The 27,444-nt window shown below is 46.3% G+C and overlaps 1 protein-coding gene and 1 long non-coding RNA gene across 7 annotated transcripts; one reads left to right on the top strand and one right to left on the bottom strand.

Annotated features, from left to right (window-relative positions):
- Positions 1-145: 145 nt before the first annotated feature.
- Positions 146-23,481, top strand: LOC136019791 (uncharacterized). 6 transcript variants are annotated; one of them, XR_010615056.1, is made up of 6 exons: positions 146-574; positions 4,134-4,234; positions 7,082-9,500; positions 11,310-13,006; positions 19,852-19,994; positions 20,940-23,481. It is a non-coding gene; the product is annotated as an uncharacterized LOC136019791 (long non-coding RNA). The 6 variants fall into 6 exon arrangements; XR_010615061.1 differs by lacking the exon at positions 11,310-13,006; XR_010615057.1 differs by lacking the exons at positions 19,852-19,994; positions 20,940-23,481 and adding an exon at positions 14,284-15,433.
- Positions 8,706-24,569, bottom strand: PPP2CA (protein phosphatase 2 catalytic subunit alpha). Its single transcript, XM_065690346.1, has 7 exons — positions 24,242-24,569; positions 12,311-12,520; positions 11,658-11,831; positions 11,378-11,467; positions 10,836-10,997; positions 10,156-10,274; positions 8,706-9,450 (listed from the first exon to the last, which is right to left on the bottom strand). Exons 1-7 carry the CDS (start codon positions 24,341-24,343, stop codon positions 9,378-9,380), a joined length of 930 nt encoding a protein of 309 aa, XP_065546418.1. The 5' UTR covers positions 24,344-24,569; the 3' UTR covers positions 8,706-9,377.
- Between the last annotated feature and the right edge of the window lie 2,875 nt (positions 24,570-27,444).

Below are 27,444 nucleotides of genomic sequence, written 5' to 3'. Positions count from 1 at the left end.
GAGCGGAGCCGGGGAGAGGGCCGGGGACGCGGCAACCGCCGCGGGGTCCTGCAGGCAGCGGCGAGGCCGCACCGGGAGCCAAAACAATGGGCGGGGGCGCCGAGCGCGGACCAACGGCTGCGGCGCCCCCCCCCCCCCCCCGCGGACCCTGAGGGACGGGGAGGGCTCGGCCCCGCGGCTGCGGCCGGGGGAGCAGGGCCCGGGCCCGAGGGCAGCCCCGGGCCGGGGAAGGGCGCTGGGGGCGGCCCGGGGCCGCTGCCCGCCGTGGGGAGCGCGGCGTCGCCCTGGAAACCACCCGTGATGGCGACGGGAGCCGGCGGGGTCCGTGCCCGGCCCGGGCCCCCTCAGGAGCACCTGGAGCAGGACCTGCGCTGGAGCGGGGGCTCGCTTCACGCGGCGGCAGCGGCAGCGGGCCAGGAGCGGATGTAGGTCCGGGGAACATCGCTGAACGTCCGGCCCCGGCCCCACCGGCAGCTTCAGGCTGCAGCCCGTTGATGACTGCAGGCGCCAGCTGGGCGAGGAGCCGCTAGCTAGCAGCGCAGGCAGTGCGGCCGGGTGGTGCGCCCCAGCGCAGGTAACGGCTGACAGGTCGGGAGTGTGTGAGGGACAGGCGCTGGGTTTCCAGGGAAGAGGGTATTTAGGTTAGGTACAAGGAAGCTCTTCCCTGTGAGGGTGCTGAGGCGCTGGCACAGGGTGCCCAGAGAAGCTGTGGCTGCCCCATCCCTGGCAGTGCTCAAGGCCAGGTTGGACACAGGGGCTTGGAGCAAGCTGCTCCAGTGGAAGGGGTCCCTGCCCGTTGGAGCTGGATGAGCTTTAAGGTCCCTTCCAACCACCCCATCCCATGGGTCTGTGATCTGAAGGCGTTTGCTCAGTGAGGACGCAGACCGGGGTGTGAGGCCACCAAAGCGACCGCGAGGTGTCTGGGGCGCTGCTTGTGCTGTCAAACACCCCGCTTGCTCCCCGTTACAGTTGAGCCCTCTTTTCCATCAGCTGTCCCTAGCGACGTGGTTTGTAAGCAGTTAAGGTACTTACAGAGGGGCAGCTCGTGATTATGACGATTTACTTCAGATCCTAATTAAAAATGGGTTCAGAACTGAAGCAGGTTTTCACAGCACTTTTTAGCGCAGGTGTAGCCGCGCTGCCCGTAAGCAGACCGGTACCTGCAGCAGCATTGCACTGCAGAGCCCAAGCGCAGTGGAAGTCGCAGCTTTCCCTTCCCTTGGGGTCCCAGGCAGTGCACCACACACACCCCATTGCGTAGATGACAGTCACACCCGGAAGCAGAAATTAACCTTCCGGCATCAAGAATTTTCCTGAAATTGGGAAATTCTCAGGTCAGGAGCTTGTTCTGCTCATTCCAGAGTCCACAGCCCAGGACAGCGGCCCCCTCGCAGAAGTATTCCTTCTTTCCTTCGTCTTCTCCTGAGCGACATAACCAATGAGACCACAAATATCCCAAGTGTTCCACTTAAATAGGGGTGACTTTCTGGAGAGGTGCACGACTCAAATACAAGAGTCTCAGCCAGGATAACCTCTTAGAGCTCAGGGGACAGTGAGGCTCTTCCAGGTCAGGCCATAGCGCTTCAACAGGTTTCTGGATAAATTCCACTGACTCCCTGGCCTGGGAATCTTGTTGGACAGGCTTTGGGATGCCAAGCAGCTCATTAGGTACCACAGGCTTGAGGGTGACTCTGAGCAACCTGGTCTGACTTGGAAGGTGGATTTCAATTTAGTGTGGTCCCTTCCAGCCTGAGTTACTGTGAGCCTTGCTAACACCCACTTCAGCTGAGTGAGCATCTGGAGATGTCTGGTGATGCTTAGACAGCAGACTGATGCTAACAGAGGTTCCTCAAAGATCCTGATACACTAACCAGTAAGCTGCTTGTGCACCATTTATTAAGACCTGATTAGCATGGGTTTAATTTATATTACACATATAAATGCCTGAAGCCTCCAAACTATGCCCAGTGTGACCCTTTGATTGTACCATCATCACATGTACCTCATTCTTTCTCAGTCGCTCTGGCTCCTACTCTAGCATTGAGAACCACATTCATTGCACTAAAAAGGGAAATGACACTACCTTGATATATCCCTTCAATGTTCTTTTTTATTGCGATTTACATTAAAAGTCCTTGGTCCGGAGGATCAGACAGTGACAGAAGGTGGCCTGTGGAAACCATCTGCAAATCCTAAATCCCCTTTCCCTGTGGTTTCTGATGTGGCTCATGACCTGTGAGCGCAAGCTCTCCGTCTGCAAACCAGGCTCAGCAAAGGGGGTGGTGGATTTTATTAGACCACAAATGTAATAAAATCTAGGAGCAGGCAGAAAGCGAAGTTCCAGGCTTAATTATGGGATTCCAAGCGATGCTACTGATGGGTTTTATACAACAGCTTTCTAAAGGAGAAAAATCAGTCCACAATGGACTTTGAATGTAGCTGTTGAATTAAAAGCCTGGAAAAGTTAAAGCCAAACCACGCCGCACCCCAAACGCGTGGCAGCCGGGTGTCAGAGATATGCTGTAATCACAGGATAGCCACCTCCCACTGTGCCCTACATATCGCACATTGAATCTCCCCAGCTGGCCCAGATGCTTTCTGTTATCTGCTGGGGAAAGCAGCTGCTGCGGCGCTGATAGCCGAGGTCCTGTGAGTAAGTCAGTATTAGCAACGCAACAGAGCCGTCCTTCACTAGAGCTGCAAGGCAAAGAACAGGGCTTTGCAAAACATGGGTGGCCCAATTTCCATTGTTACACCCAGTACAAAGAATCCTAAACCTGAGCATCGCCACCCTGAGCCATAAACCGAACCACACCGTGTATCAGCCACTGATAAATTGTAATGAAAGACCTTTCACCACCAAAAACCCAGAGGAGGAAGGGGCAAGCTTAACACTAAAGCAAATACCCGGAAAGATTGGAGCAGCCGAGATCAGAGCAAGCTTGATTTGACGCTTATGAGCTCCAGAAGAGCTCTGACCTACATACCGCAGCATCCCCGGGCACAACAGTGCCACAGCTGCAGGGGGAAGGGGATGTTAGCGCATGGAACATGCATGAGTGGCCTCCAGGGCACAGCACTGCATCTGCTCCCCAGCCTTGCGTTCTCTTGCTGGCTCTTGGGCAAAAATCACTGTGCCCCCACCCCTCAGAACATCTCTGTCTCCCCTTTCACATAGGTTTGGGGTGGGATTCAGCTGCTGGGGGTGACTTAGAGACCATGGAGAGGACACTGAGTATTTTTCACCACCACAAGCACAACATGGGACTGTCAAAGCCTAATGAGAACCATCAGGCTTGAAAGGGCTCAGCTTTGCTCCACTGACACATTGGGAAGCTTCTGAGAGCTGAGCCTGGATTTCCTGAGCCACAGGGATAGGGACTGGTGAGGGCTGGACCAGAGGGTCCTGCAGTGAGGTGCGACCATCAGATCTGAGCAAGAACCTCAGCTATACACAGGGGAGGATGAGGGCTGCAAAATCCCTCCTGTTTATTTCAGGAATATAAAAGATGAGGGATATTTTTTATATCAAGCAGCCACAGCAAGTTAAAACCCAGACTGAGCTGCCTGGGTGAGTGTAAACCCAGAAAACATCACGGTTATTCATGTGAGAGAGGGTACAAAGACACTGCTGAGCTCACCAGCCTGGGCTGCTGCTGCTGCTGCTCAAAGCAACCTTGCAATGGTGCAGTAGCAGCAGAGGAAAATGCTTGTTCTGTTACTCTGGGAAAAGCCAATTCTGGTGTTTCCTCTTGCTCAAGCCTTGCCTTGAGCAGCATCCTTGAGCAGGCATGGCTTCTCCTCTGCATTGCACCCCGGCCACATGAGACAGAGCCCATCACTTGGGTGAGAGTCCAGTTGACATCCACAGATTGACAGCACTCGGCCACCAAATCCTGTCCAGCAGACACCAGCTGGGTTTCTTTCCTTTGTCAACTTCTTTCTTCCTCTACCACCACTCATCTTCCCCTTACATAACTACAGGGATTCAAGATAGTTTAGAAGATAAAAGACAGGGGGCGAAAGAAAAAAGACTGAAAATAGAAACACACCTACTTCAAGTGCATTTGCAGCATCTATTTCCTGACCTCACTCCACCTCCACGCTCCTAAGCAGGCTCCTTTCTGTTCCAGGTGTGCACTGGGGTCCTTCGAACCCGGCTGGCCGGGAGGAATCACACTCAGTCCAGTGGTCGATGCGAAGATGCCGCCTGCTGAGGCCGCCCACTGGGACGGTGGGTACCAGAACCTTGCGGGCGGCGGAGCAGCTCCGCCGGCCACACACCGGGACGCAGCCACGCGGTGGCGCCGGGGCTCCCTCCGCGGGACGGGAGACAGCGGGGCAGGGAGAGGGGAGCGCTCGCATGAGCTCCCTGAACTGATGGACAGGAGTTAGGTTTGTTTTAAACGGGCTTAAGAACGACTTCAAGCAGCAGAGAATCAAACTGTGCGCAGCCTCACGGCTGGCTGAGTGAACTAGGTCAGCTTGAAAGGGTTGCACGACCCCGGGTCTTTCACCTTGGAGCTGTTCAAAATCCAAAACCCAGATTCTGTGCTGTTTCTGATGCTGCAGATGATAAAGAGGAGATGCTTTAAGGTTTCAAAGTCCATGGGAATAAATACAATGTGTTTCAGAAGCCCGGCTAGTTCAAAGCATTTCTAAAAGAGATTGCAGGGAAAAGGGAACAGTTTTGAACTAAAGCAAGATACACTCATGGCCAGACACAACAGAGCACCCGTCATCAGCCCTTGGGAGGGGGAAGGAAGAACAGGCTCCAGGGAGCTGCAGCACAGGTCCCTGCAGCAGCAGCAGTGAGCCATGTTCCTCTTCCCTGAGGACAAGCAAGGCAGGGAAGAAGGAGGGAAGCTGCCTGCAAAGTGGGTCAAGCATGGAATGAGCACTGCCGGATCCTCTTAGGCTGCCAGGGCGCCCCTTTTCTTCATCAAATAAGGAGGCAGAAGAGGACAGTGGCCACTGACCACTCCTGCATCATCTGCTATGCTAAAGAGGGGTTTTCACAGCAGGTTTTACGGTGAGGTAGGGTGGCAGGGGGTGGGTTTTCCACCTCCTGATAAACAGCTGGGAGCCAGGCTGCAGCCTTCCAGCCCAATCGTTCATGCAGTTACCAGTTTAAAGAGTACACTCTTTTGACCATGGTCCCCCTCAAAGCAGCACCAGCATCAGCCCAGATGTGGCTTTTCCTTGCCTGGTCCGGAAAGCTTCCAAAACTGGAGATTCTGCAGCCTTCCCACTGCCCTCCCGTTCTGAAAGCTGGTATGTCCAACCTGGCTCTATACATGAGTTAATTACAGAAAATATTTAGGTTCTATTAGTTATTTACACACCAGCAGCCATCAGTTTAATCTTCATCCAAAGCAGTTCTGTTCACCATAGAGTAATTAAGAGATTGGGAGCTGTAGTTCAACCCATCTTAAAGAACAAAGCTTTTAAGCCACAGCACAGGTTTTAAAAGGCTAAAACACGGAGCACTGCTTAATTTAAAACCAAAAGTGTTGTTTCAGCCCTTTTTTCCCCTGTATGAATGCCAAAGAACTCTGATCCCTTGCTCAAGAGAGCAGCTTGCCTTTATTCTCATCCAAAAGCAGCAGAGCCAAATGAATTAGAGCACTGAAATAACTTCTTAGCAAACCACAGAAGCTGACTCATGAGGTGCTTGCTCTGCAAGGGCTGTTCCAGTGTATTCCTGGGGACTGCAAGATTTCCACACAGTCCAGTGGCATTTTTGCTTAACACTTTACCCATTTCCAACCTCCTCCTGGAGCTTGCAGAGAACTAATACTCAGTGTAGCATGCAGAAGGCACCCTACATGTTCTGCAGGACTTCAGAACCCACTGCTCCAAAACCTAAGCTCATATAAACCATGGATTGCTAAAAAGCCATTTCTCTTGGGTAAAACTTCACTTTCACCTGTCCAAAACCCCCTAAAACATATCTTGAGAGGAAGTGGTGACAATGGACCTTCACCATCACTTGCCATGGACTGAATCTAGAGCAGTATTTAACTTGAGATTAAAAACCTGAGTTGTTCACACTTGCCTCTTCTTACAGACCACTCTTCCTGATGAACAAGAGCATTTCTCCTTCTGCTCCCTCCTGCTCCTTGGGTCACAGCTCTCTCCACAGCAGGAACTGTGCTCCAGCATTACGAAGGGAACAAAGATGAAGGGGTGAAAGGGGACAGACAGAGAAATGTGTTTACTGAACTACAGAAAAAGGCCCCAAATAAGCCTAGCACTTGCATAACAGCTTTTGGTTTGTATTGTACATAAGGAAATCCTTTAAGATTCAGGTGGAATTTCTAAGTTGCCAAAGCAAAGACACAATTACTGCATGATGTCAGTGTTTGAGTTCACAACCATAAGAACGGAACACGGAAGCAGGGACTGGCAGGTACCAGTAAACCTCAGGTATCTCTCTCGTCACATTTCCAGATGGACTTTGGTACTAAGCAGACTGAAGGACAGGCAGATGAAATGTCCAAGCTCTCATCAGCAATCCATCCACTCACCACCTTCTCCCCAGGGCAGGATTTATTCTGTTATCATCCAGACGCACAGGAAGGAGCGGGGTAACCAGCTCTGTCTGCATCAAGTATCCTCCTGGGGTGTTATCAGGAGAACTAAACTGAGTAACACTGCCCAAGCAGGGACAGGGATGCAAATGTCAGCAGCTGGAAACAGTGTGATAGGAGGACCAGGTGGCAAACTCGTGTGGTGCTTTACCTTGGAGGAAAGGGACATTACACACACACTGTCTGCCCATCGGTGCATAGAACAGGCAGGAGAGAGGGGTAGAGAGAACATGAAGGCAAGTGTGTGCACTTTAAATCAGTCTCATTTTTCCCTTCAGCCCCACAGTTACTGAATGTTTCCCTGTGTAGGTGTGCAATTTTGCCTTGATCTGACCCAACAACCCCTTAGTTCAGAAGGACGGGCCTCTACAAGTGAAGGGCACTTCAATCTGACACACAAATTCAGGTGAACAGCTGAATGACATCAAGTGTGACTTCAGTAAAACACAGTGTGGAAAGCTCAAACCCCTCCTTCATCTGTCCAACAGGATTCTACTGACTATCCAAATTCCGAGGAACGGAAGAAAAAGAGTATGGTTTAGTTTCATGGGATGCCTTCGACAATGTAAATGCCAATAGGGGCTCACCAGGTTTAACTACCCTGCTTCAAAAAACACTGCATCTACCACAGAATGGGAATTCCGGCTACTCTTGTTTCACATGTCAGGGATTCACCAGTCTTTGGAGTGAAGGAGGAACATCACCGCTATTTCCAGAACAAGTACAGATCCTCATTACGCTCATCCCCTGCAGCCAGCATCATCACAGGCTGTAGTGAAGGAGGTTTGGCTCGGGTGAACCACCAAATCAGACGGTAATGATTTATGTTTGACGTTTTCTTTCTCCTCTTGAATCTTCCAAATGTGCTTTTAGCTGCCTCGTGCTGCTGGTGACCAATCTCCATCAGAACAATTTATTGTTGACAACCTGATATCCTCATTGAAATCTTCTGATGGCCAGTCCCAGCCACCAGTGAGGGGGGGAAGCACAGAAACTGGGGTGACTTTCTACCTTTTCCATTGACTTTACTAACAACTGCTCACACTTGTGTATAGAACCTGAGCAAACAGACTGCTCCCAAGCAGAGCAGGAGGAATCATGCCCACTGGAGTGACAGGGAACACAGAAAATAGGGCACAGTCACTACTCTGGCGGTAAAGGTGTCAGTTAAGGCACAAAGTTCTGCCTACAAAGCCACTTCCAGAGAATGGCAAGTGAAGGGAAGCTGAAGGGAACTACTCTCTGGAGCAAGCAGTGATCAAAGCAGAAGTTCCTGATACACTAAAAACAGACACTTCAGATGCACTTATTTTAGGACACCCTTCTTCCTGAACGGGATCAAACTGCAGAGGAGCAAGTGCTCTCCAGAAGCCATTTGGAACCCAACCTCCAGGCCAAGGCTGCGTTCTTGCTGAAGGAAAGCAGCCACCACTCAAGCCCTTCAGAAAAGGGATGAAGTAACGCTTGGTGAAATGCAGCACCTTCTTTGTTAATTATGAAGCCCTCTATTAAAACGTCAGATACATCTTAAGATAGGGCCAATAAATTTTAAGCACAAGCCTTAATAAGGCATAAAATGTGAATTTCTCTTTTGAAGAAAACAATCAGATCAGGGCTCGAATCCTGAAACAAACCAGTAGAAAGGAGCTATTTTAACAGAAGTGCCCATAACCCACACACTGCTGGCTTTCAGGATGGAGCCTGGGCGATACACATAGTACCACATTTCAAGTTACTTCCTTTAGAAAACTGGTTTTATTCTCAGTGTTTCAGGCAATGAAGTATTTTAGAACCTCCATTGTAAATGACTCAAGCTCAGATTTACACTTGAATAAAGCCAGGCTCAATGAATGCAGAGATCCTCTATCTTCCATTTGAGCACTTCAGCAGAGCAGCATGGCAGGAACAAGCACCTCCGCTCTCAGCTGCACGATGCCACACAAGCAGGCACCTCCCTGGCACAGAATTGAGATGGAGCTCTCCAGCACGCTCCAACCACCTCAGTTTTAGTTATTCCGGGTGGAAATTCCTATGCAGGTTTCTAAACCCCATCCAGCTACGTATCGGCTTATTAAACCTGAGATGCAATTAGGATTTGACATGTTTCCATACTTAGTTCACAAGTTTATTATGAAAAACACTGCAGCTCTGTCCTGCAGTCACATTGTTTTACAGAAAAAAACAGTTCTGTTCAAAGTAATTCACTATCCTTGGACAATTACAAGGGACAATATGGAAGGGCCAAGAGTGGAAAAGGGAACTGAGTGCAGACAAAAAAAAAAAGAAAATCAAATACAATTAAATTAAACAGTATTCCCTGAAAATAAAACCAACAGTTTCAGAACAAATATGAGGCCTTGGTACTTACTTTAAAAATGTTCTTTAAGCTTCAATGATTGTTTGCTGCTACCCTTATCTACAGTCATGCTGAATAAAGCTAGAGCTAAATGGAAAGTTAAATGTATTCACGAGGTGTTAATGTCTACATCTTATTATTTGCAGTCTCTCAGAGAAAGCAAAAGTAACTACAAATAGCGCTATGCCAGAAACTGGTTTCTTGACCAACAATGTTGCTTCAGCATGCAATGAACTGGTTCATTCTAAAGTGGTCACAGTTGTTGACGACAAGAGGCTTTGTATTTGAATATGGCACGTCTTTTGGTCCATGTGAAAACAAGTTTGAATGTTAAATATTTTCTGACACTTTGGAGTTACTGTTGCTCTTCCCGTTTTCTTTAGGTCAACATACGGTTCATGGCAATACTGTACAGGGCTAAAATCTCTTTACAGGAAGTAGTCTGGGGTGCGACGAGTCACATGCGGTTCACCTCTGCGCGGTGCCGGATCGAACTGCAAGCTGAAAAGCACAGCTATTAATGACGCTGCCAGAGCTCCCTTTGCATTCAGGTATGTTTCACTCATGAATTACGGTAGCCGTAATTCATGCAGGTAAGTCTTTTGAACCAGTTAAAGTCTTACTCTACAGTTAAGTGTTCAACTTCTTCTGCGCCTTGTATTAGTACGTATTTATAACCCCCATATCTTAAACTCCTCTCAGGATTGCTACAAAGGATTGGAGAGAAATGAGTCTTAGATTTAAGACTCAAACTGGTCACACAGTACTATATATTTAGAAAGTTGAAGCCTCCAGTAACTGTCAAAGGGGGCAGTTTACTCAATGCTTTTGCCTCATTTACTAGTGAAGCTGCTGCTGAGAGAGTTATTTAGAAACCTCATTGAAAAAGACGACATCCTGACATCTGAGGAATTCAAACATTCCAGAAGTCAGGACATCACCTCAGGCGTGACAGAGCACTCCTACTCTCAAATCACACACTTTCATTAAACTCCACTTACACAAAACAAAACCAGGGAGTCTCACTTTAATCTGACAGACAAGATGTCTGTAGATGTGACTAACCCAACAATTCCACATTCTCTTCACCTCCCAAAAGCATGTAGGGAAAAAGCCCAACCTTAATACAATAATTACGTAGGATCTTACTACGGGAGCTATCTTTGTATCAGGGACAGTGCAATTCTCATCTTCAAGCATACTTACAAGGAGTATTTTAGAGTATCATCCAGTTCCATGATTGCAGCCTGGTTGCCACAGCGGTAACAGTAATTTGGAGCGCTGAAAATTGTTACTACGTTTCGGTCATGGCACCAGTTGTACCCCTGGAGAGGGAAAGAAAGGGAATGCTGACAGCCACCTTCACTACTTGTACCCACCCCATATAAGGACCTGACTAACAGCTGGATTTTCAATGTGCAAAACCAAGCGGCAGTTGTAGGGTCATCTAAAGTAAGATGAAGGCTGAATCTTCGTCTTCTTGAAAGAAAAAGGAGTTTTAGCCTTCATATGTTGCTTCTTACTAGTAAGCAAAAACTAAGCATTAAAAATAATGCACATTTATGTGCATTTTTTTTTTATCGAGGGACTCGGCACTTATGTTTAGGAGCCTTTTCATCTACACAGAAATACAATACCACATCTACTGCTAACGTCTCTTTTGGGACACTACTGTGAATTTTCAGAACAGAGGCCAAATTAAAGGTTACTCCACTGTTAAATCGAGAAGCGCCTTTAGTAGCACATGAATACTGTCAGAGTGGAGTTTCTGAAGCCTTTCAGCTGGATCAGCAGCTGTTGACAACTGCATATGCACATCTCCAACGTATGGAGTATGGTATTAACGGAGCAGCTCTGCAATCAAACACCCAGGCTGTCCTGCTTACCTCCATTACCAACTGATGAGCTCTCGAAACCAACGTAAGGCCGTTAGCATGGTTAAAGGTTTCTGAAATATCCTGTCCAAATGTATAACCTGCACCTCGAGGAGAAATGCCCCAGCCACCACGATCATCCGGGTCTGACCATAACAAGTCACACATTGGACCCTGCAAGAGACACAGAAGATGTTTCAGGAACAGAGTGCAAAAAACCAAACCCAAACAGAACCACAGTAAACCTCCACGTGCACCACCCCTGCACAACTAATGCGTTTAGCACTTTTAATACTGCCAAGTAGGTGACCTGAATGAAGTATACTCATAGCAGCAGTTCTCACCTCCAGCATCATTCAGTTGTACCTGTTGTGATTCCAGGCACACTACAATGTTTCTTTCTTTAGGCAAAAACCTGCCCCTTCACAAAACTGTAACAGGAAGTCAGGCACTTTCAACCTGCTAAGTTGTGAATTTCATTTTCAGCCTGTGTACTCAAGCACCCAGTATGTGCTGAATCATGGATCCCACCAGTTCGGGTTAGTTTTCAGTACCTCATGGGGAACTTCCTGCAAGCGATCAAGTGCTCTGATGTGATCCAGTGTATCTATCGATGGAGAGAGGCCACCGTGTAGACAGAAAATCTGCAACAGTGAGATATAATAAATGTAAATGAGATAAACTTCATCTATCAGTACAATTGTAATTGATCAGTACAAATAATTAGGATAAAAACCAGCAAGAGCTTCCTTTAAAGCTGAAAGCTGATACAATACAGTATTAACAGCTCCTTTTACAACCAGGAACATTTAACACCATCAAATACCAACGTACCTGACCATCCACCAAGGCAGTTAGAGGCAGGTAATCAAAAAGGTCTGTGAAGTATTTCCAAACGTTTGCATTTCCATATTTTCTTAAACATTCATCATAGAAACCATATACTTGTGTGATTTGCCTGCTTTCGTGGTTCCCTCGGAGAATTGTGATGCGTTCACGGTATCGGACCTAAACGTAACACCTTAGTTTAGAAGCAATAGAACACGTGTCTTCCCCAAAACCCCACGAAACCGTCTGCCCCCCTCACCTCCCATCATGCGTCAATAAAGCAATGAAAACCAAACCCTTCTTAAGATGAAGGTTCAATTATAAGCTTTGAGAAAGAAGGGATAATTCATTCAGATCTTCAGCTGCCCAATACTTTGGAGATGAATTCTAGATGTTATTCATTGTTACTAGTGGACTTCACTACATCTGGGTATTAAAATGATCTCCCCAAGAGAATTAAGGATTGCTACTTAGGCAAGTCAAAAAAAATGAAGCATTAACTGAACCTTTCAGAAGCACCTTAGAAAACCAAGACAGCCAACATTGAGTTTCTATACATAATGCCAATGTAATACAAACCATTAGAGATATTAAGCACAGTCAGGATAGTAAATACATACATTATTATACAGAATTATACAGCAGAGAAGAAAAGGTACCTTAAGAGCTACAAGCAACGTGACCGTTTCGACTGAATAATAGCCTCTGTCAACATAGTCCCCCATAAACAAATAGTTTGTGTCTGGTGATTTGCCTCCAATTCTGAAAAGTTCCATGAGGTCGTGAAATTGTCCATGGACATCTCCACAGACTGTGACTGGACATCGCACCTCCTGTACGTTAGACTCCTTTGTCAGGATTTCCTTAGCCTAGAGAACAAAACACATATATTGTGAATCTGTCCACGAACAGTCACTGCATTCCAAGTATGCTCTATGCACTCTACCACTTGATCTCTTTATAGAATCACAGAATAGTTAGGGTTGGAAAGGACCTTAAGATCATGCAGTTCCAACCCCCCTGCCATGGACTCTTGTCCCTTCCTTCGCTGACGTGCTCGAGATAAGAGCTTACTTAAAATGACGTTTTGCTTTATGCAGCCCCGTATTAGCAGCAGCAATTTGGTTCGATGGTTTCTTCCCCTCCTTGAGGAAGGTATCTCAGGATTAATTTCCAGCATAAGACCAACTTCACACTTTCTACACAAATGATTCCATGAAGCCTACGTCAATGATCACCACTGCTCCAACTGAAGAAGTCCACAGGAAACACTAAATCTAAAACTTATGCCAGTCTTATCTCCAACTCAAAGCCTGAAATGGACATGACCAAAACCAAGGCTCTCCCTCGGGGAGGTAAGTGCAGCAAAAGCTCTCTGAACCAGTTCTGTGTTTAAGTTGTGTCTTCATGAACCAAAGGAGGGAAACACCTTCCCCGTACCATTTTTTCCCCATAAAACTTCGTATGTAGCAGTTGCAGACAAAGGCAATTTGTGTGAAGAACAAACTAAATATAGCATCAGAAAGGTAACTTTGAAATCCCCCGAATTCCTTACTCGTACCATCACACTGCCAGTTGCTGCAGCTTGTTCTCAGCACAGCCACCAAACACATGCCACAATAATTTCCTAAATCAAGGGGGTATTAGGAATATAAATAGTAACAAGTTTACATCTACAGAGATCTCCATCCCTTTCGACTGCCAGTGCTCCTGTTCAGACAGGATTCCTTTTCTGCCTCACTGCCAGAATGACAAGAGAACGTACAAAAACTATGTTCCATTTTATAACCCAAGGTATCTACAAGATTTGCAGAGACAGCACCAAATACCCATCTATGTGTATGCCACACTGGATCCAAAACGTTCTGAAGCACACATCAGATAGAAGAGCAACACCACATTCATTTTAGGGTCACTTATTCTTAACTTCCTCAATCCTACCCTGACAACTAAAGCAGGGTACTCATTTTGGGGGTTTCTGTTAAGCAAAGTATTTTGAGACAATATTACAAAATTCACCATAATCCAAAGAGCATTAGAGTTTAAAAGGGTTAGGAAAAGCATCTGAAGTTAAAATCTAAGCAGTACATTGAATACTGGGTATTAACATGAGCCAAGCCATTAAGAAACATGCTGTCCACCCTCTTCACGAAGCCATCAGCTGCACAGAAGTGGTCTCACTGTTGCTGCACATGGTCCAGGCTAACCACCACAGTCACCACTTCAAACAAGAGGGGCACCAGCCACACACAGTTTAGTGATGGAAGGTCATAAAACTCTGTTTCATTCAATACCGGGAAGAAATGCAATTGTGGTTTAGCACCCTGCACAACACTAAGAATTAGATACTACAGCATGAGCAGCGGAGTTAAATCACTCTGCAGACATATTTGCATCAGAAGTCAATCTCATGTGACAGTTTCCACTCATGCTCTGCCTAGTACTAAAGATAGGTCATTACTGGCTTGTGGTGGGTGCTAAAAGTGTACATTTATTTTAAGATAGCCTGACTTAAGTTCATTTTTATGCAGCGACACTCACTGGATGTTTTGAAGGTGTTTTAACAGCTTTCGCCTCTTCTAATACGCTATTACATTCAGAGCTTTAGCCACCTTAATTCTCCTTTTGACAGAGAAAGTTGCAGATGCTGATAGTGCTTCAACATGAAAAACCTCCTCCGTAATTAGGATGCTTTCTGCTGCTGTGCTTTCTTAACGCAGTGGAAGAAGCACTGCACAAGGAATGCAGCATTCATTTTTCATCAAAGGCATGCAACGTTTATGCTGACTGAGATTAAACTGGCACCGTTCTCAGCAACGGAACTGTTGCTTCCTCAGTTTCTGAAATATTAAATCACTCAGATATGCATACGACCAAACACCTAGATAAGTCAGACAGCTACTCTCATGGAAAAAGACTGTTCCAGGTCAACCTGCAAAACAGCAATCTCTATTTAAATCCTGCAGTGAGGGAATGCTGGTGCAGGGATTTCAGCATTTCCATGTTCTGAAGTAAGTTTCGTGGAATACTGTGTTACAAACTGCTCAGCCCAGTTACTGCCTTATGTCCCATAGCATTAACAGTGGCATATGCTAACGTGCTTAAGCAGTATGTTTGCCTCTACTAAAGAACTTCAGAAGAGCTGGAAGTAGAAAAAAGTAACACCGTGAAAACCAGCCACCAACAAGTGGCTCATGAACCATACCCACACGTCCACATTACATCAATTCCTATGAAAGGGTAAAGCAAAAAATGTTTTAATACACTGTACCATAAGTTGGTACAGTAACAGTACATGCAGTACTGCAATTTCACAATTCAAGTTCCACGGAGGTAAGCTGTCACTACTGAAGTGTCTGTGATCCTGACCCTGTACTGGACCCCACCACCCTGTGCAGTATCTTGTGGCTCCACTGCCTCATTACTGATCCTTGCCCTGAGATCCACAATGACGCTACTTGCTCAGCCACATCATGCAACTCCATCCTCTCCCCCACCAAACTGGGCCTCCCACCAGCAGCTCTCTTACACTTCCTCACAGCAAGGAATGAGAAGAGCATTTTTCAGCAGCCTTCAGCAGAGTGTACTTCTTGATCAAACCACCTGATGAAGCCAAACTAGAGGAGAAACACGCACTGAATTCCTTGTACTTCAAAACCCCACGGACCTATTGCCATGATGCTAATAGTGCAACACTTGGCTGTATTTTGCCATCGGCATTTTGAAACATCCAGGTTTCATTGCCTGTCACCAAGATAAACAATTATGCAATTCTGAAACAATTTTTTCTTGAACTCTTACTAGTGCTTTTATTTCTCAGTCTTCTCTCAGTTCTTAACAATTCTTAACGTTAAGACAGCATGTCTTCAGTCCTTTTAACGATTGATGATAACCGCACACCACGGGAAGTTTAACACAGGGTGGCATTCTACTATTTAAAATACGTTAACTTAGGCAAAAACTCCGTATCACAGCCTACTACATTATGGTTAAGACCCTACCTCCAAATCAGCTGAACTGTTTGTTCAGCACTACACACTCTCAGCTTTCAAAATCAAGTGCAAATGAATAGAGACTAAGACTGAAAAGAACCCATTAGATTAAGTTGATAAATGCTGACTTTACAGCCAAGCACCAATAAAGTCTAACGCAGAAAAACCATGTAGCTATCAGACATGGTTGCACAAGATCATAAGAACTAAGAAAATGCTGTCATAGACAACAACTGCTGAGGTGGAAATTCATGTCTTTTACTTAGTGCAACCTCAACATTCACACAATAAGCACATATCAAGCACACTTAAGCTTAGTCATAGCGACTGGAATTCATTCCTACTTGGTATCTGAAACACTGGCTTACTCAGCCGTTTTGCTGGAAGGAAGCAACCTGTACCATCCCAAAACACCCAAAAGACAACCAGAATAAAACCACTGCTTGGTTGAACACACAGAAAACAATAAATTTTCACTTTATTGTAAAGCAAGTAGCTGGTATTTAAGAATTAAAACATTCTGGAGATGTGCAGCAGTCCACGGCCAGATGAACAGTAAAGCACTGTTCTGTTGCCTCTGTTTACAAAGCACATTCATGCAGAATGCTGTTCTTAAAATACAAAGGTTAGCTTCATTGTTTTAGGACAATGCAAGATCCAAGTGTAAACTCTGCATTTTGTAATGAACAGTCAGGGACATTAATTAAAAACCCTGTAGGACAATTAAAGCTACCATATGATTTTCAAGTCTTCACAATGAGATGCAGGGGCTGTATGTCTGCAGAGGTATCTCCTATTTCCCTGGTTCCCTGTATGTATCTTTACCCTATATGCCACAGATTAAGGTTCCAAAACAAGTGCCATATAAGCTATAATCCATCCATTCTCTCTTCCAACTTACTCTTACACTGAGGACAAGCGAGTTTCCCTCATAAGCAGAGTACATCACCAAGCCTGCCAAAGAGAACTCATTTCAAGTGGTCCATTTCTAAAAAACCCTATTAATCCATCTGTACCCAAATTCCTTTGTGTTTCCAGAACATACCAGAAGGTTCTCAATTACTCTAACCCCTTCTTAGAGCCATACATTCCAGCAGGAGCTCTGCCAACTCAAATGAAGTATCTACTCTGAAAAAGATTACTACTCAGTAAAGGAAATACAACCATTAGTTTAATCTGACAACACAGCTCCAAAGTCATGCTTGCAGATGGTACCATGTCATTCTTGGCAGACCAGAATTCACACCTGCAACCCACCACGCTGTCTAGTAAAGTGAGCGTGGAGAAGCATCCACTGTAACCAAGGAAAATAATGGGTATTTGTAGTTACCATAAAGATGCTTCAATGAGATCTAAGACTTAAATCACACCCATAATTTCCTGTTGTCAAGATGCACAGGATGTGACTAAAGGCACAATGATCAGCTAATTGGGATGAACACTGGCTTTAGCTGCCCTGACACTGTGGCCTGGAAAAGATTCCAGTTCCAAGCAAAGTCATCCATTACAGTCAGCAAGTCTGCTGCAGAGTGAACACATTCACTTCTTTCAACTTAAGGGTTTCCCCCCACTCTTTACTTGCAGAGGAAAGGGAACACATTCAGACAGAAGACTAGCCATTTTTAGAGCAAAACGGATTTTCATTCATTGTCTGACATTTTAAACAAAACTTGAGAAATGAGGCCTCCAAACCCAGCCTTCTATGATGAAGGCATGAGGCAGATTATGTATCACACAAACGGGAGACGAAATCATACTGCTGGGAATCCACTGAGGAGTTCATTGTGAATGGAGAAGCAGGAACAAAATCCAAATACAAAGCTCCCCACTGACATTTAATTATTTAGTATTCCAAAGGAAGACCAACCAGGATTTCCACCCACACAGAAGAAGCCAGAGCAGTAAAATACTCTTTTCCCAGGACTGCAGGAAAAGAAAAGGGATCTGCTTCCTCTCTGGTTTGTGACATCTCCATTTTTAAACTCACTATCAGTGATGCTGCAGGTTTAGAACTCAGTGAAGCAAAACAAAGTACACCTGGTCAGTCACAGCACAGCTCCTGAGAACACGTGTCATGATGTGGTCACTACATTTGTAGCCTTCATTTTCTTGGGATAGGCCACACAGAACTAACAAATTGCCGCAGAAGTTTCATTTTAATTCCAAGTGCACAAAATGAAAGGTTTGTAGCTTATGCATCAATGCCTGTCAGTGAACAAGAACAGGCAATTAACTAACCAAAAAGCATAAAATCCAATCAGCTTTATATCTCACAACGCACAGCAGCGTACCCTTCACTGCTCCACTACCCAGTAACAACTCCCTTACTCCTTTAGCAATTTCTGTTTGGTTAGAAGAGAGAAAGTTAAACACAAGATGTCAGCCAAAGAAGATCAATCCTAATGCAGTGCTACATGTAAGATGGGACAACTTTCCTTCTGTTAATTCAAGGTCTACACAAAGGCACCCAGGTGGTAAACTTCTGCCAAACGGCCCTCTAGTCCTTTGTACTGCAAAGCAACGACTGACACCATTCATAGCCCTGATGGTCCCCTCGACACTTCCATTTGGAGACATCAGCAGCAGTCCTACACGCTCAGCATGACTGGAAGGAGTGTTCTGTCCCTTGGAGGCAGATTTAGGAGAAGGGGAATAGCTATTTAAGTAGCAGTAGTTGACAAGATCAGATGGAAAATGAGGATGGGATAATTTTACCTCATACAGAGCTTAGTGCCTTTAACCTTGAATTAAAAGAAAAACAAAGACTAGAAAAATCTTTTAAGAGACATATAGAAGGCCAAATAGCTGAGGAAAAGCTAGATACCTTCCTCTCTACATAGGAGTTCCAAGAAACACAGCAGCAGTAGCAACACATGAAGCTGATGACTTACACAGACACGATCTTCATCCCATCTGTAGAACAAGCTGTGTTCATCTTGTATCATTCCAGTTATTAAAATAAAAGTGAAATAGGCTAAAACTGTTCCCAAACTAGTTGTACCTCATATCCCCAAGTCAGGCTTCATGTAGTGAACTCAAATGGCTTTCAGCTCTTTTGCTTAAATAACTAACTACAAGCACACCAAGAAGGTCATGTTAAAGGATACCACTGGAGAATAGGGTGGGCACGTGTGTCACAACTCAAGAAATGGATTCAAACCCAACTAGCACACATGTAACACCTCTGTTGGACAGTATTGTCAATATATATAGCAGAAATGTTGGAGATCTGACTACTGAACAATTGAGCTCCAATATTTATTATTTAGCCAGGAATAAACTGGTTTTCCAGCTAAACACACTACTTAAAAGAAACCAAGGGCAACAGGTGTGTTCCTGAGCACAGATGTAGTGTTTAAGGGTTCCTAAGCAAGTATGGAAATCCAATCACTGCTCCACTGACTCCCCTCCCACAGCCCTTTGTCCAAGACCTCCGCACCTCCTGCAGACACAGCAGCCAGGGTGGTTATTACACTGTTTAAGGCAACTCAGATGACAACCTGAAAATGGTAAGGGAGCAATCACGGAGCAGGACTGTCATCAGATATGCCCAGGCAGCAGCCTCACCACAGCTACCCTTTGGAAAGGGCATCCATCTGCACCCTCATCTGTGTCCTGAGCCTTAAACTGGTAGAACTCAAGTAGAAATTTGTTCTGACTTACAAGTGCTTACTTCTGTTACTTTAAAATAACTTACAAACCAACACAAAAATACCCTCACTCCTATTTGATCACAACTAGTGTTGTAATTAAAAACCCCCACCTGTCAGCAGAACTCCATTTTACAGAATTCACCAGAATTGGAAAAAGAATTAGAAAGCTGCTGATGCTACAAGACCTGGCACATACATGACTAAATTCTCATACACACAAGTGCTGTGAGTTTAATCAGCACTAGGTGAGAAGCCTGGCAAGGTCGATGCTTCAAATGCCTTTTGTGTAAAAAGACAATTTCCATTTTATATTACCAACCATCACAAAGAAGAAAAGCCACAGAACACTGGGAATTAAAGGATCTTTTTTTGTGGAGTGTTCCAGAATAATCTGAAACACAGTTATTAAAATGTCACCAAAGGCTTTTTGCAATACACCTGCAACTCTTGAGAAATGAAGGTTTAATTATATGCACCCATCAACAGCTTGATCCCCAGGTATCTTCAACAAAGCAGCAGCAAATGTGTTCTAACCCATCTTCTGGTCTCCCACAGCCCTGGGAACAACTGAAGAAGCCCCTCCACACACAGCACTGGCAGCAGTGCAAGGGTTTCCTTGTCGCTGAATCCAGAAGACAGTGCAGTAGCAAGGAGGAACTGAAACACTGCACCTTCCAGATCCACGTTCTTCTGCTGGGGTAGGGATGGAAGGACACATATGTCCAATACACAGCCCATGGAAACTCTCACTAGTTGGAAGATCTGTTTGGGAGGGGTTTTCAGTTGATTTACAGCCAGTTCAGACAGCAACATTCATTTTCACAATCACCTTAGTTTGAAGAATAGTTCTATGTGATGGTCACATGTAAGGATGTGGAAATGCAGAAGCTAGCCAATGGAAAAGCCCCCTGCAAATGCAGCTGGGGACAGTTTAAACCATTCACTTTTGGCCGAAAATAATCGGCTAAGAAAGGCAACTCTCAACAGCAGAGAAGGCAGAAGGGATCATGTGCCTGCCTCTGTCTGAAAAAGAAATGGGGCAGACATCTCAAGACAGTAATAGCTTAAAGCACAGGAGTGAGATCCACAAAACTTGCCAGTGCCACGCATTAGAGGAACTGAACTTGGATTGCACAGGCAAGGTTTTCTGACCCAGAACAAAGGTTCAGCATTACACACTGCCCTCCCAGACCTAAGGCACTTAACCTAAGCAGCTCACACACTGCAGTGGGTCCATGCATGTTTGGTTCGTTCTCAGCTGTGATCAGTCTCTAGGCTGGAGGATCTGGTGTTAAACAAAGGTGGAAGTTCTGCAACAAGGAAAAACATTAAAAAATACACCATTGACAAGGAACATACCAGAGAACAGGATGGCCCAGAAACATATTTATACTATGAAAATTAGCACTGGTGACAAATCAAAAAGCAAATGTAACTAAGATCACTGTCACAGATCAAAAGCTGCAGGAGACAAGGCTTGGATCAAGGTTTCTGGAATGCTTTATCAGTATCAGCCCTTCACTTAGTTTAAAAGATTTTGGGATAGCAGCACTGTCTATTCAGAGACTAGTAATTCAAGCGCATGAGAAGAGAACCCCAACACTCCACAAAGCATATGACCATCCTGTCATCTTGTTCTACAGACTGGATGCCACATTCAAACCCACTGAATTACAGACTGGTATTTCCAGGGGAGAGACTCTGACATCTCTGCCTCCACCTGCACTAGACAGCTAAAATAACCAGTGGAGACTCTATGCACAGATTCAACTCATTCCTTTAGGCATTTTTAGACTATCATCCCACCTTCTTGAGCAACATACATCCCCACCACCTGTGAGAAAAAGCATCTAATACACTGGTGAGGAGGCAAGACCCTCACAAAGTATGGGAAAACAGTGTTCCAAACCAGCACCCTTTCATTCAATATGGCCAGTGGAAAAACCCTCACCTGGCAATAAAGGACTTCCTTCTCCTCTGTTCATGGACAACAGTCAATAAACAAGTCAGTGTTAACAGGACAAAGGCTGCCGGTACATTAACAGTGACTATACAGTGGACATCTTAAACACTTCAAACCTTGCACTGATCAAATCCTTAAGCAAAGCATGTACAACTGGTCACACAACCGATACAACATAAAATACATCACACATAGCAAGCCTGGAGTAGCTTAACTGCCACTTGGAGGATCCTATTTTTTCAGATCACCTGTGGAAGCATTATGTATTATTCATGGTTGCAAATTATTCCTAGACTTGGAAGACATTTCTCCTAGTTACCACCACCCTGCAGGTAACCAGGCACAACGCAAGATACATTAAGTAAGTAACTGGGATACACAAATGGCCACATTTAATTGTCATGTTTGTATGTAGCTGTTAAGTGCTTTAGATATCAATAGTGAAATACAAGAGAGCCCTCAGGCTTACTCCTATCAGGCACCAGTCTGCACACATGAAGTCCCAGCAGATCAAGAAATACCAGTCAGAAGGATCATCTGATCAAACAGTGTTACGGGGGAAAAGCCCTCGCAAAGGTATTTTGAGTTGTTTATTTGAACTAACCCAAGCTACAAATCAAAGTGGTGAAGAATGACAGTTTATACCTAGTAGGGTCTTTATCTGTCCTTTGGAACAGTAGCTATATTTGACACTGTCCTTAACACATTAAGCTATTTATGGAAAAACATAACCTTTGGGTGTGATTACATCCACGAAACTACTTCAGACAATCAAAGCATGGAGCACAGCTCAGCAAAGTTTCTGAGCGTCAGCGCTGGAAGCATGGAACATGTTAAAGCAAATGCTGTCCCTCAGCAGGAGGGCATAGAACTCAACCAACGACCTGCTTTCACAAACACAGCTTCCACTCAAGGCAGCAGAGATGACCTGAGAGAACAGTCTTCAAGCGTCTATTTCAAATTCCTTGCATCAGCAACCATGTAGGAATTTACTCTCAGCAGAAAGTCCCAGTAAATCCACCTGTAGTTATCAGCAACAACTCATCTTTCCTTAACATAAACAGCCACGTGGCCCTGCTCTGCAAAGTGCTGACCGCAAACTAGTCACAGAAACGGAATTTCAGCTCAAGCACAGTATCATGCTACCCAGAGAAATGCTACCTTTGCTCTGGAGCTGGCTCGCATCCACCCAACTCAAGGCAATATAAGGCTGCTGAATGCTATTTTTCAGGTAGACTTCTCTCGCGTTCTTGCGGTCTCTCAAAACACAGCAGTTGAGGCACACGACTTTCTGTGACCTTTCCTTTTCTCATCCATTATTTTAGCGACGAGCACTAGACATTTATCCAGAAATACAGCTTACTTCCATCCCTCACTGGGGAAAACGAAGATGTCATCTTGCGCAATAACGATGACCGGTACTACAGTATCTTCAAGAAGGCATTTCTGATGGTCTGCACACTCCTCACCCATTTAAAACCCCAGTAAATGGAAAGCTTTCTGTGTACTCCTCATGCTCCTACAAGTTACCATAGAACCTTACAAAACACACCCTCTCGCACAGTAGCCAGGACCCTGCACCAGCATCAGCTCATAAATGATGACAAGTGGAATACTCGCCCCTCCAGCAAAGCATTACAAGGAAGAAGCTGGACTGCTGTCATTGGAGATGTACATGAAAAACAGACAGTGACATTGCCACTTGCTTGCAACGCACAAACCGTATCAGATGGTACCAATTTGAAGTTACTGGAATACTAGTGAACTAAAATCTGTACTCAAGCAAAAACCTGTCTGGCCAAAGACACAAGCTCTTTAATAAGTTCATAGACAGTCCTCTGGAAGCAATTTAATCCAAACCAACACGCTGTAGTATTTGAAGGCACAGTGCCAAATTTAAACTATTCTAATTGCTCCTCGTGGCAGGTACACCGGCTTCTTTAGAAGCCAATACATCAGTAACTTCCCATATTCCTTAACTCCCAGATCCCGAGCAGTCAATAAATATTTCTACCTTCAGCCTAGAAATGCAGGAATACGTAAAAGCTTCAGAACTGCTCAGCTATTATGTTACATCCAAAATTAGAATCCAATTGGAAAACACAGCTATGTGTTACTAAAGGGGATCTATCCTGGGCTGATTTTATGACTCAATCAACACAGTACTCGAGCATCTGAGCCTCAACATCCTCAATCCATCACCATAAAAATAAATGGCTATATGGGACATCAACTGTCTGCTCGGAGAATTTCAAGGAACCCAGAACCTCATTCAGAGGAACCAAAGTCCCAAAGCTAATCCACCCTTCAATTAGTTATAAACCGGGCTGGGCTTATTTATAGCAGGAAAAAGAAGGAAATCAAAGCTGTTCCGTTCCAGCAGCAGCTCTTTACCCCGCGCAATATTCAGTTCATTACCATAAGCTTTTACTTTCATTGCAATAAGCGACGCTTTCGGAGCTGCCTTAACGCTCCAACCGTATCATGACAGCGGAGCGCGCCGATTCACCCGCGATACCCCTCACACGCCCTGCCGCGCCAAGCGGGGCCCGGTACCGGAGCAGCGCGGCCGGGCCGGGCCGGGCCGGGCCCCCCCGCCGCTGGATGGCGGCCCCTGCTCGGGGGTCTCTCCCGAGCATCCCGGCAGCGGCGCCATTTTAGGAGGCGATGAAAAGGCGGGAGGCGGAGCCAGGCCCCAGCGCAGCGGGAGGGGGCGCGGATCCGCCCGCGGAGGGACCGCGGCTCGCCGGGCTCCCCGGCCCGCTCCCCCCCACAGCCCCAACCCCGCCGCCCGAGAGGCCCCGGGCCCGCTCACCCCCAGCGCCTCTTCCCCCGTCCCGGCCGAGAGGCGCCTCCCCCGGCTCCCCGGCCGCTCGCCTTCCCGCCGAGAGGCCGCCGCGGCCCCGGCCCGGAGCGCCGCCTCCCGTCAGCGCCCAGCCCCTCGGTCCGTCCGCCGCGGCCCCAGCGCCGGCCGCTCCTCACCTTCTCACAGAGGCTCTTCACCTGCCCCTCGGAGAGCTGCTTGCACTCGTTGAGCTGCTCCACCCACTGGTCGAGCTCCTTGGTGAAGACCTTCTCCTCCATCCCGCTCTCCCCCTCCTCACCGGCTGCTGCTGCTGCTACCGCACCACCCTGGAGGTCCCTGCTATGCGCGCTCCCAGCGGCAGGACGGGACGGGACGGACGGAGCCGGGTGCGGTGTGCGGCGGGCGGCGCGGCGCTCCCCGCTGCTGCAGCTCTGCCGCCCGCTGCCTCGCACCACACCGTGTAATGGCCGCCGCTCCTGACGTCACCGCCTCGGCTTCCACTACGGGGAGGAGGAGAAGGGAGACGCCGAAGGGGGGAGCTAAATGCGCATGCGTCGCCTCTGGGCGGGGCCGCGCTTGCGCGCTGGGGAGTACCAGAGCAGCGGCGGGACGGCGCTGACGCGCGGGTGCGCCTGCGCGGAGGCTTAAAGCGGGGGGTGCCGTGTCCGTGAGGGGATGGTGGTAGCGGTGTTTGCTGCTCTCTGAGGTGCGGGGTCTCGGTGGGGGGCTGCCGGCTTCGTCTGCCCCAGCACCGCGCTGTGCCCCGGTGGGGTGAGACCCAATGGTCTTCTTCAGCGGGGGCCCATCTGAGGGAGGTGCAGCGGCCCAGCCCGCAGCTCTGAGGCGGGAGTGAGGAGCGCTGCTGTGAGGGGCCGCTGGTTGGCTATGGCGGCTCCTATCCCTGCCTGACAGAGCCGTTAGGGCAGCGAGGCCGTCGGTTCCCGTTCCACACGGAGCGCGGACGGGGCAGAACTCCCGGCTGCTGAGTGCTTGTTGAGTGTCTCTTGTGTTTGCAGTCGGTTCGCGGTGTTGGTGCTTCTCCCGGTAGTCCTGAGGAACATCGCCGTGTTCCTTTGGGAGCAAGGAAGCGGAGGGCACTTGGTGGTGTTGGGTACTTAGAAATAAATCCTTTCAGCTCGAGCATGAGCGTTAAATGATACCTGGTTTGTGCCACTGCGTAGTGCTTAGGTTAAAAAGATTGTGTTGCGTTTCTTGTCTTGTAAATCGTTTATACTGAGAGAGTTCTTGGAATATTTGTGTTTATTATGACCCTTTACGAGAGAAAGAATAAGAGAGGTGTGGTGTAAGCTTTTAGCAAAATACAGGAAACTGGGAGTGGAGCTCAGCTTCCTTGGTGTACTCAGGCATTGCTTTCTACCTAAAAGATCTTGGAGAGAAAGAAAGAAGATGCAGTAAGAAGCAATGAAAGAAACAAGCATCTGTGATTTGTAACAGATTAAGTATTTTGTAGCTCTTGGCATCTAATATTACAGAGGTATTGGTCAAAGCAAAATTTCCCTTAATCTCCAAAAGATGATTTTTATAATTTAAAAAATCTGCATTCTTTCACTAAAACAGCTCAAAATTTGGACCAAAGGTACCCTGTTGGAATTGCCCAGTCCACAAAGGCTTTTCCTGGTTAATAGATGGCAATTGTCTCAGGGTTTGCCCAATACAGGCTCTAGATTGTTAAATTCTTTGCGTACTGTTGAAGCAAATCACCAATTACACAGTGAGCAAGGCAAAAAGAATGTTTGCTTTCCTAGGTCAGTCTCGGTTTCTTGGTGTCATACTCTCCCAGTCGACACCAGTTTGTTCAAATGACTTAATTCAGGTGGTTTGGTTTTCTTCCAGGATGCTTTTGCTCTTTTTACATAAGTTTCCCTCTTCAGATGCTCTTAGTTTTGTACTTAAAAGTAGTAGAAGGTAAAGTTGTTACATATTGAAAAATGGCAGGCTTCAAGCATTGCACACCTAATGTAATCTTGAACAAATAAATGCAAAGAGCATGAAGCAATAACATAATCTCTTGTGTAACTTGCCAAGCTAAAGTTTATTATCTTCAATAGCTGTTGACCTCCTGGCATAGTCAGATGTTTTCAGACCACATTTAGCTCTGTATTTCCCACACAGATAGTGAAATTCTTGATGAAACTTGAGTAGATTACACCTTTGAAGTCCTCGTGCTGTTGGTATTAAAGTTAATTATCCTTCTCTCTATGAAAAATTACTCATTACTCTTAGTTTTTACTTATTTTCCGCAACTTTCAGAAAAATCTGGACCTACAACTTCACTACTCTTTGCTGCTGTATTGCCTGCACCCATCTGTCTTTCTGCAATAGGAAATATGGAGAGAGGAAAAATAAAACCTCCTCAGCAACAGGGAACTATTAATGTGGTTTATTCACTTGTGAAACTACAGCCAGAGTCCTGTGATGCCTTATCTGCTAGGTGAGGGGAAAGCACAGCTACTGTGGATTGCCCAGGGCTCCGTGTGGATGGCAGTAGTAATCACTGCTATCTTCAGAGCACTTGTGATGGTTCCCAAACCCACCACTGGCTCACAGGAGCAGTGAGAAAAGCTCCTAAGAAAGGAGCCTTTTTTGCTTGAAAAGACTCAGTTGTAGCTCTTCACTGGCAGGACAAACAGCGCTTTGGAAGCGGTGGATGATTCAGTGCTCGCTGCTTGCAGCTGAAGCCATGCCATTGATTAGGGGAGATTTCAGGATTCAGTTATGTGGATGCTCACAGAGAAGGGTTCCATCTCCATGGCAAGCATTAGCTCTGTATTTTATCGGGTTGTTTTGAATAGTCTGTATGTGGATCAGAAATCAGGTCTCATTCCTCCCTCCTACTTGAGAGCCATAATCAATAGTTTAGAGAACCATGACTGCTTTTCTCTTCTTTCTCAGATAGTTATCTGGGCCTTCAAAGGGGAACAAAATAATGACAGAATACCCATTGTGTTGCATAAGTTGGGGGTTTGTCAGTACCTCAGATACACAGTAAGATTGCAGGGTGAGTTGTGAGATGGCAGTGATACCCCTTCGCATTTAGCATGTGAAATACCCCAGGGTTTTGTGTGTGGTTTGTAACTAAGGTGATGGGCTGGGTGCGGTGATGAGTCAAGGGTAGCCTGTGCTGCTCCACGCAGTCCCAGCACTTGAGTCAGTGACAAGTGTGTGTATGGCTTTCCTTAAAAAGGTGAACAATTCCAGCTCACCACCCTGAAGTGTTGGAACACAGAGTTGGAAGGTTGTTCAGCTTCTTTGCATAGCCACCTGTAGTGCCAACTAATTGTGTAATGGTCTGAAATGAGTCTGGAGCTCATTGATGAGTGTGTCAGCAATTGCAATAATCTTATCAGTTACTGTAGTA

The sequence above is a fragment of the Lathamus discolor genome, chromosome 10 (assembly GCF_037157495.1).
Source record: "Lathamus discolor isolate bLatDis1 chromosome 10, bLatDis1.hap1, whole genome shotgun sequence".
Taxonomy (NCBI): domain Eukaryota; kingdom Metazoa; phylum Chordata; class Aves; order Psittaciformes; family Psittacidae; genus Lathamus; species Lathamus discolor.
The sequence above is the reverse complement of the archived record's forward strand: the minus strand, read 5'-3'. Positions and strand labels throughout refer to the sequence as shown.

What these genes read in the sequence shown, in the direction of transcription:
- PPP2CA (XM_065690346.1), bottom strand. Translation starts at nt 24,343, where the DNA reads ATGGAGGAGAAGGTCTTCACCAAGGAGCTCGACCAGTGGGTGGAGCAG. An exon ending in TGAAGAGCCTCTGTGAGAAG is followed by an intron (nt 12,521 to 24,241) that starts GTGAGGAGCGGC and finishes TTTGTTCTCTAG; the next exon opens with GCTAAGGAAATCCTGACAAA. An exon ending in CTCATCAGTTGGTAATGGAG is followed by an intron (nt 10,275 to 10,835) that starts GTAAGCAGGACA and finishes TTCCCTCTCCAG; the next exon opens with GGGTACAACTGGTGCCATGA.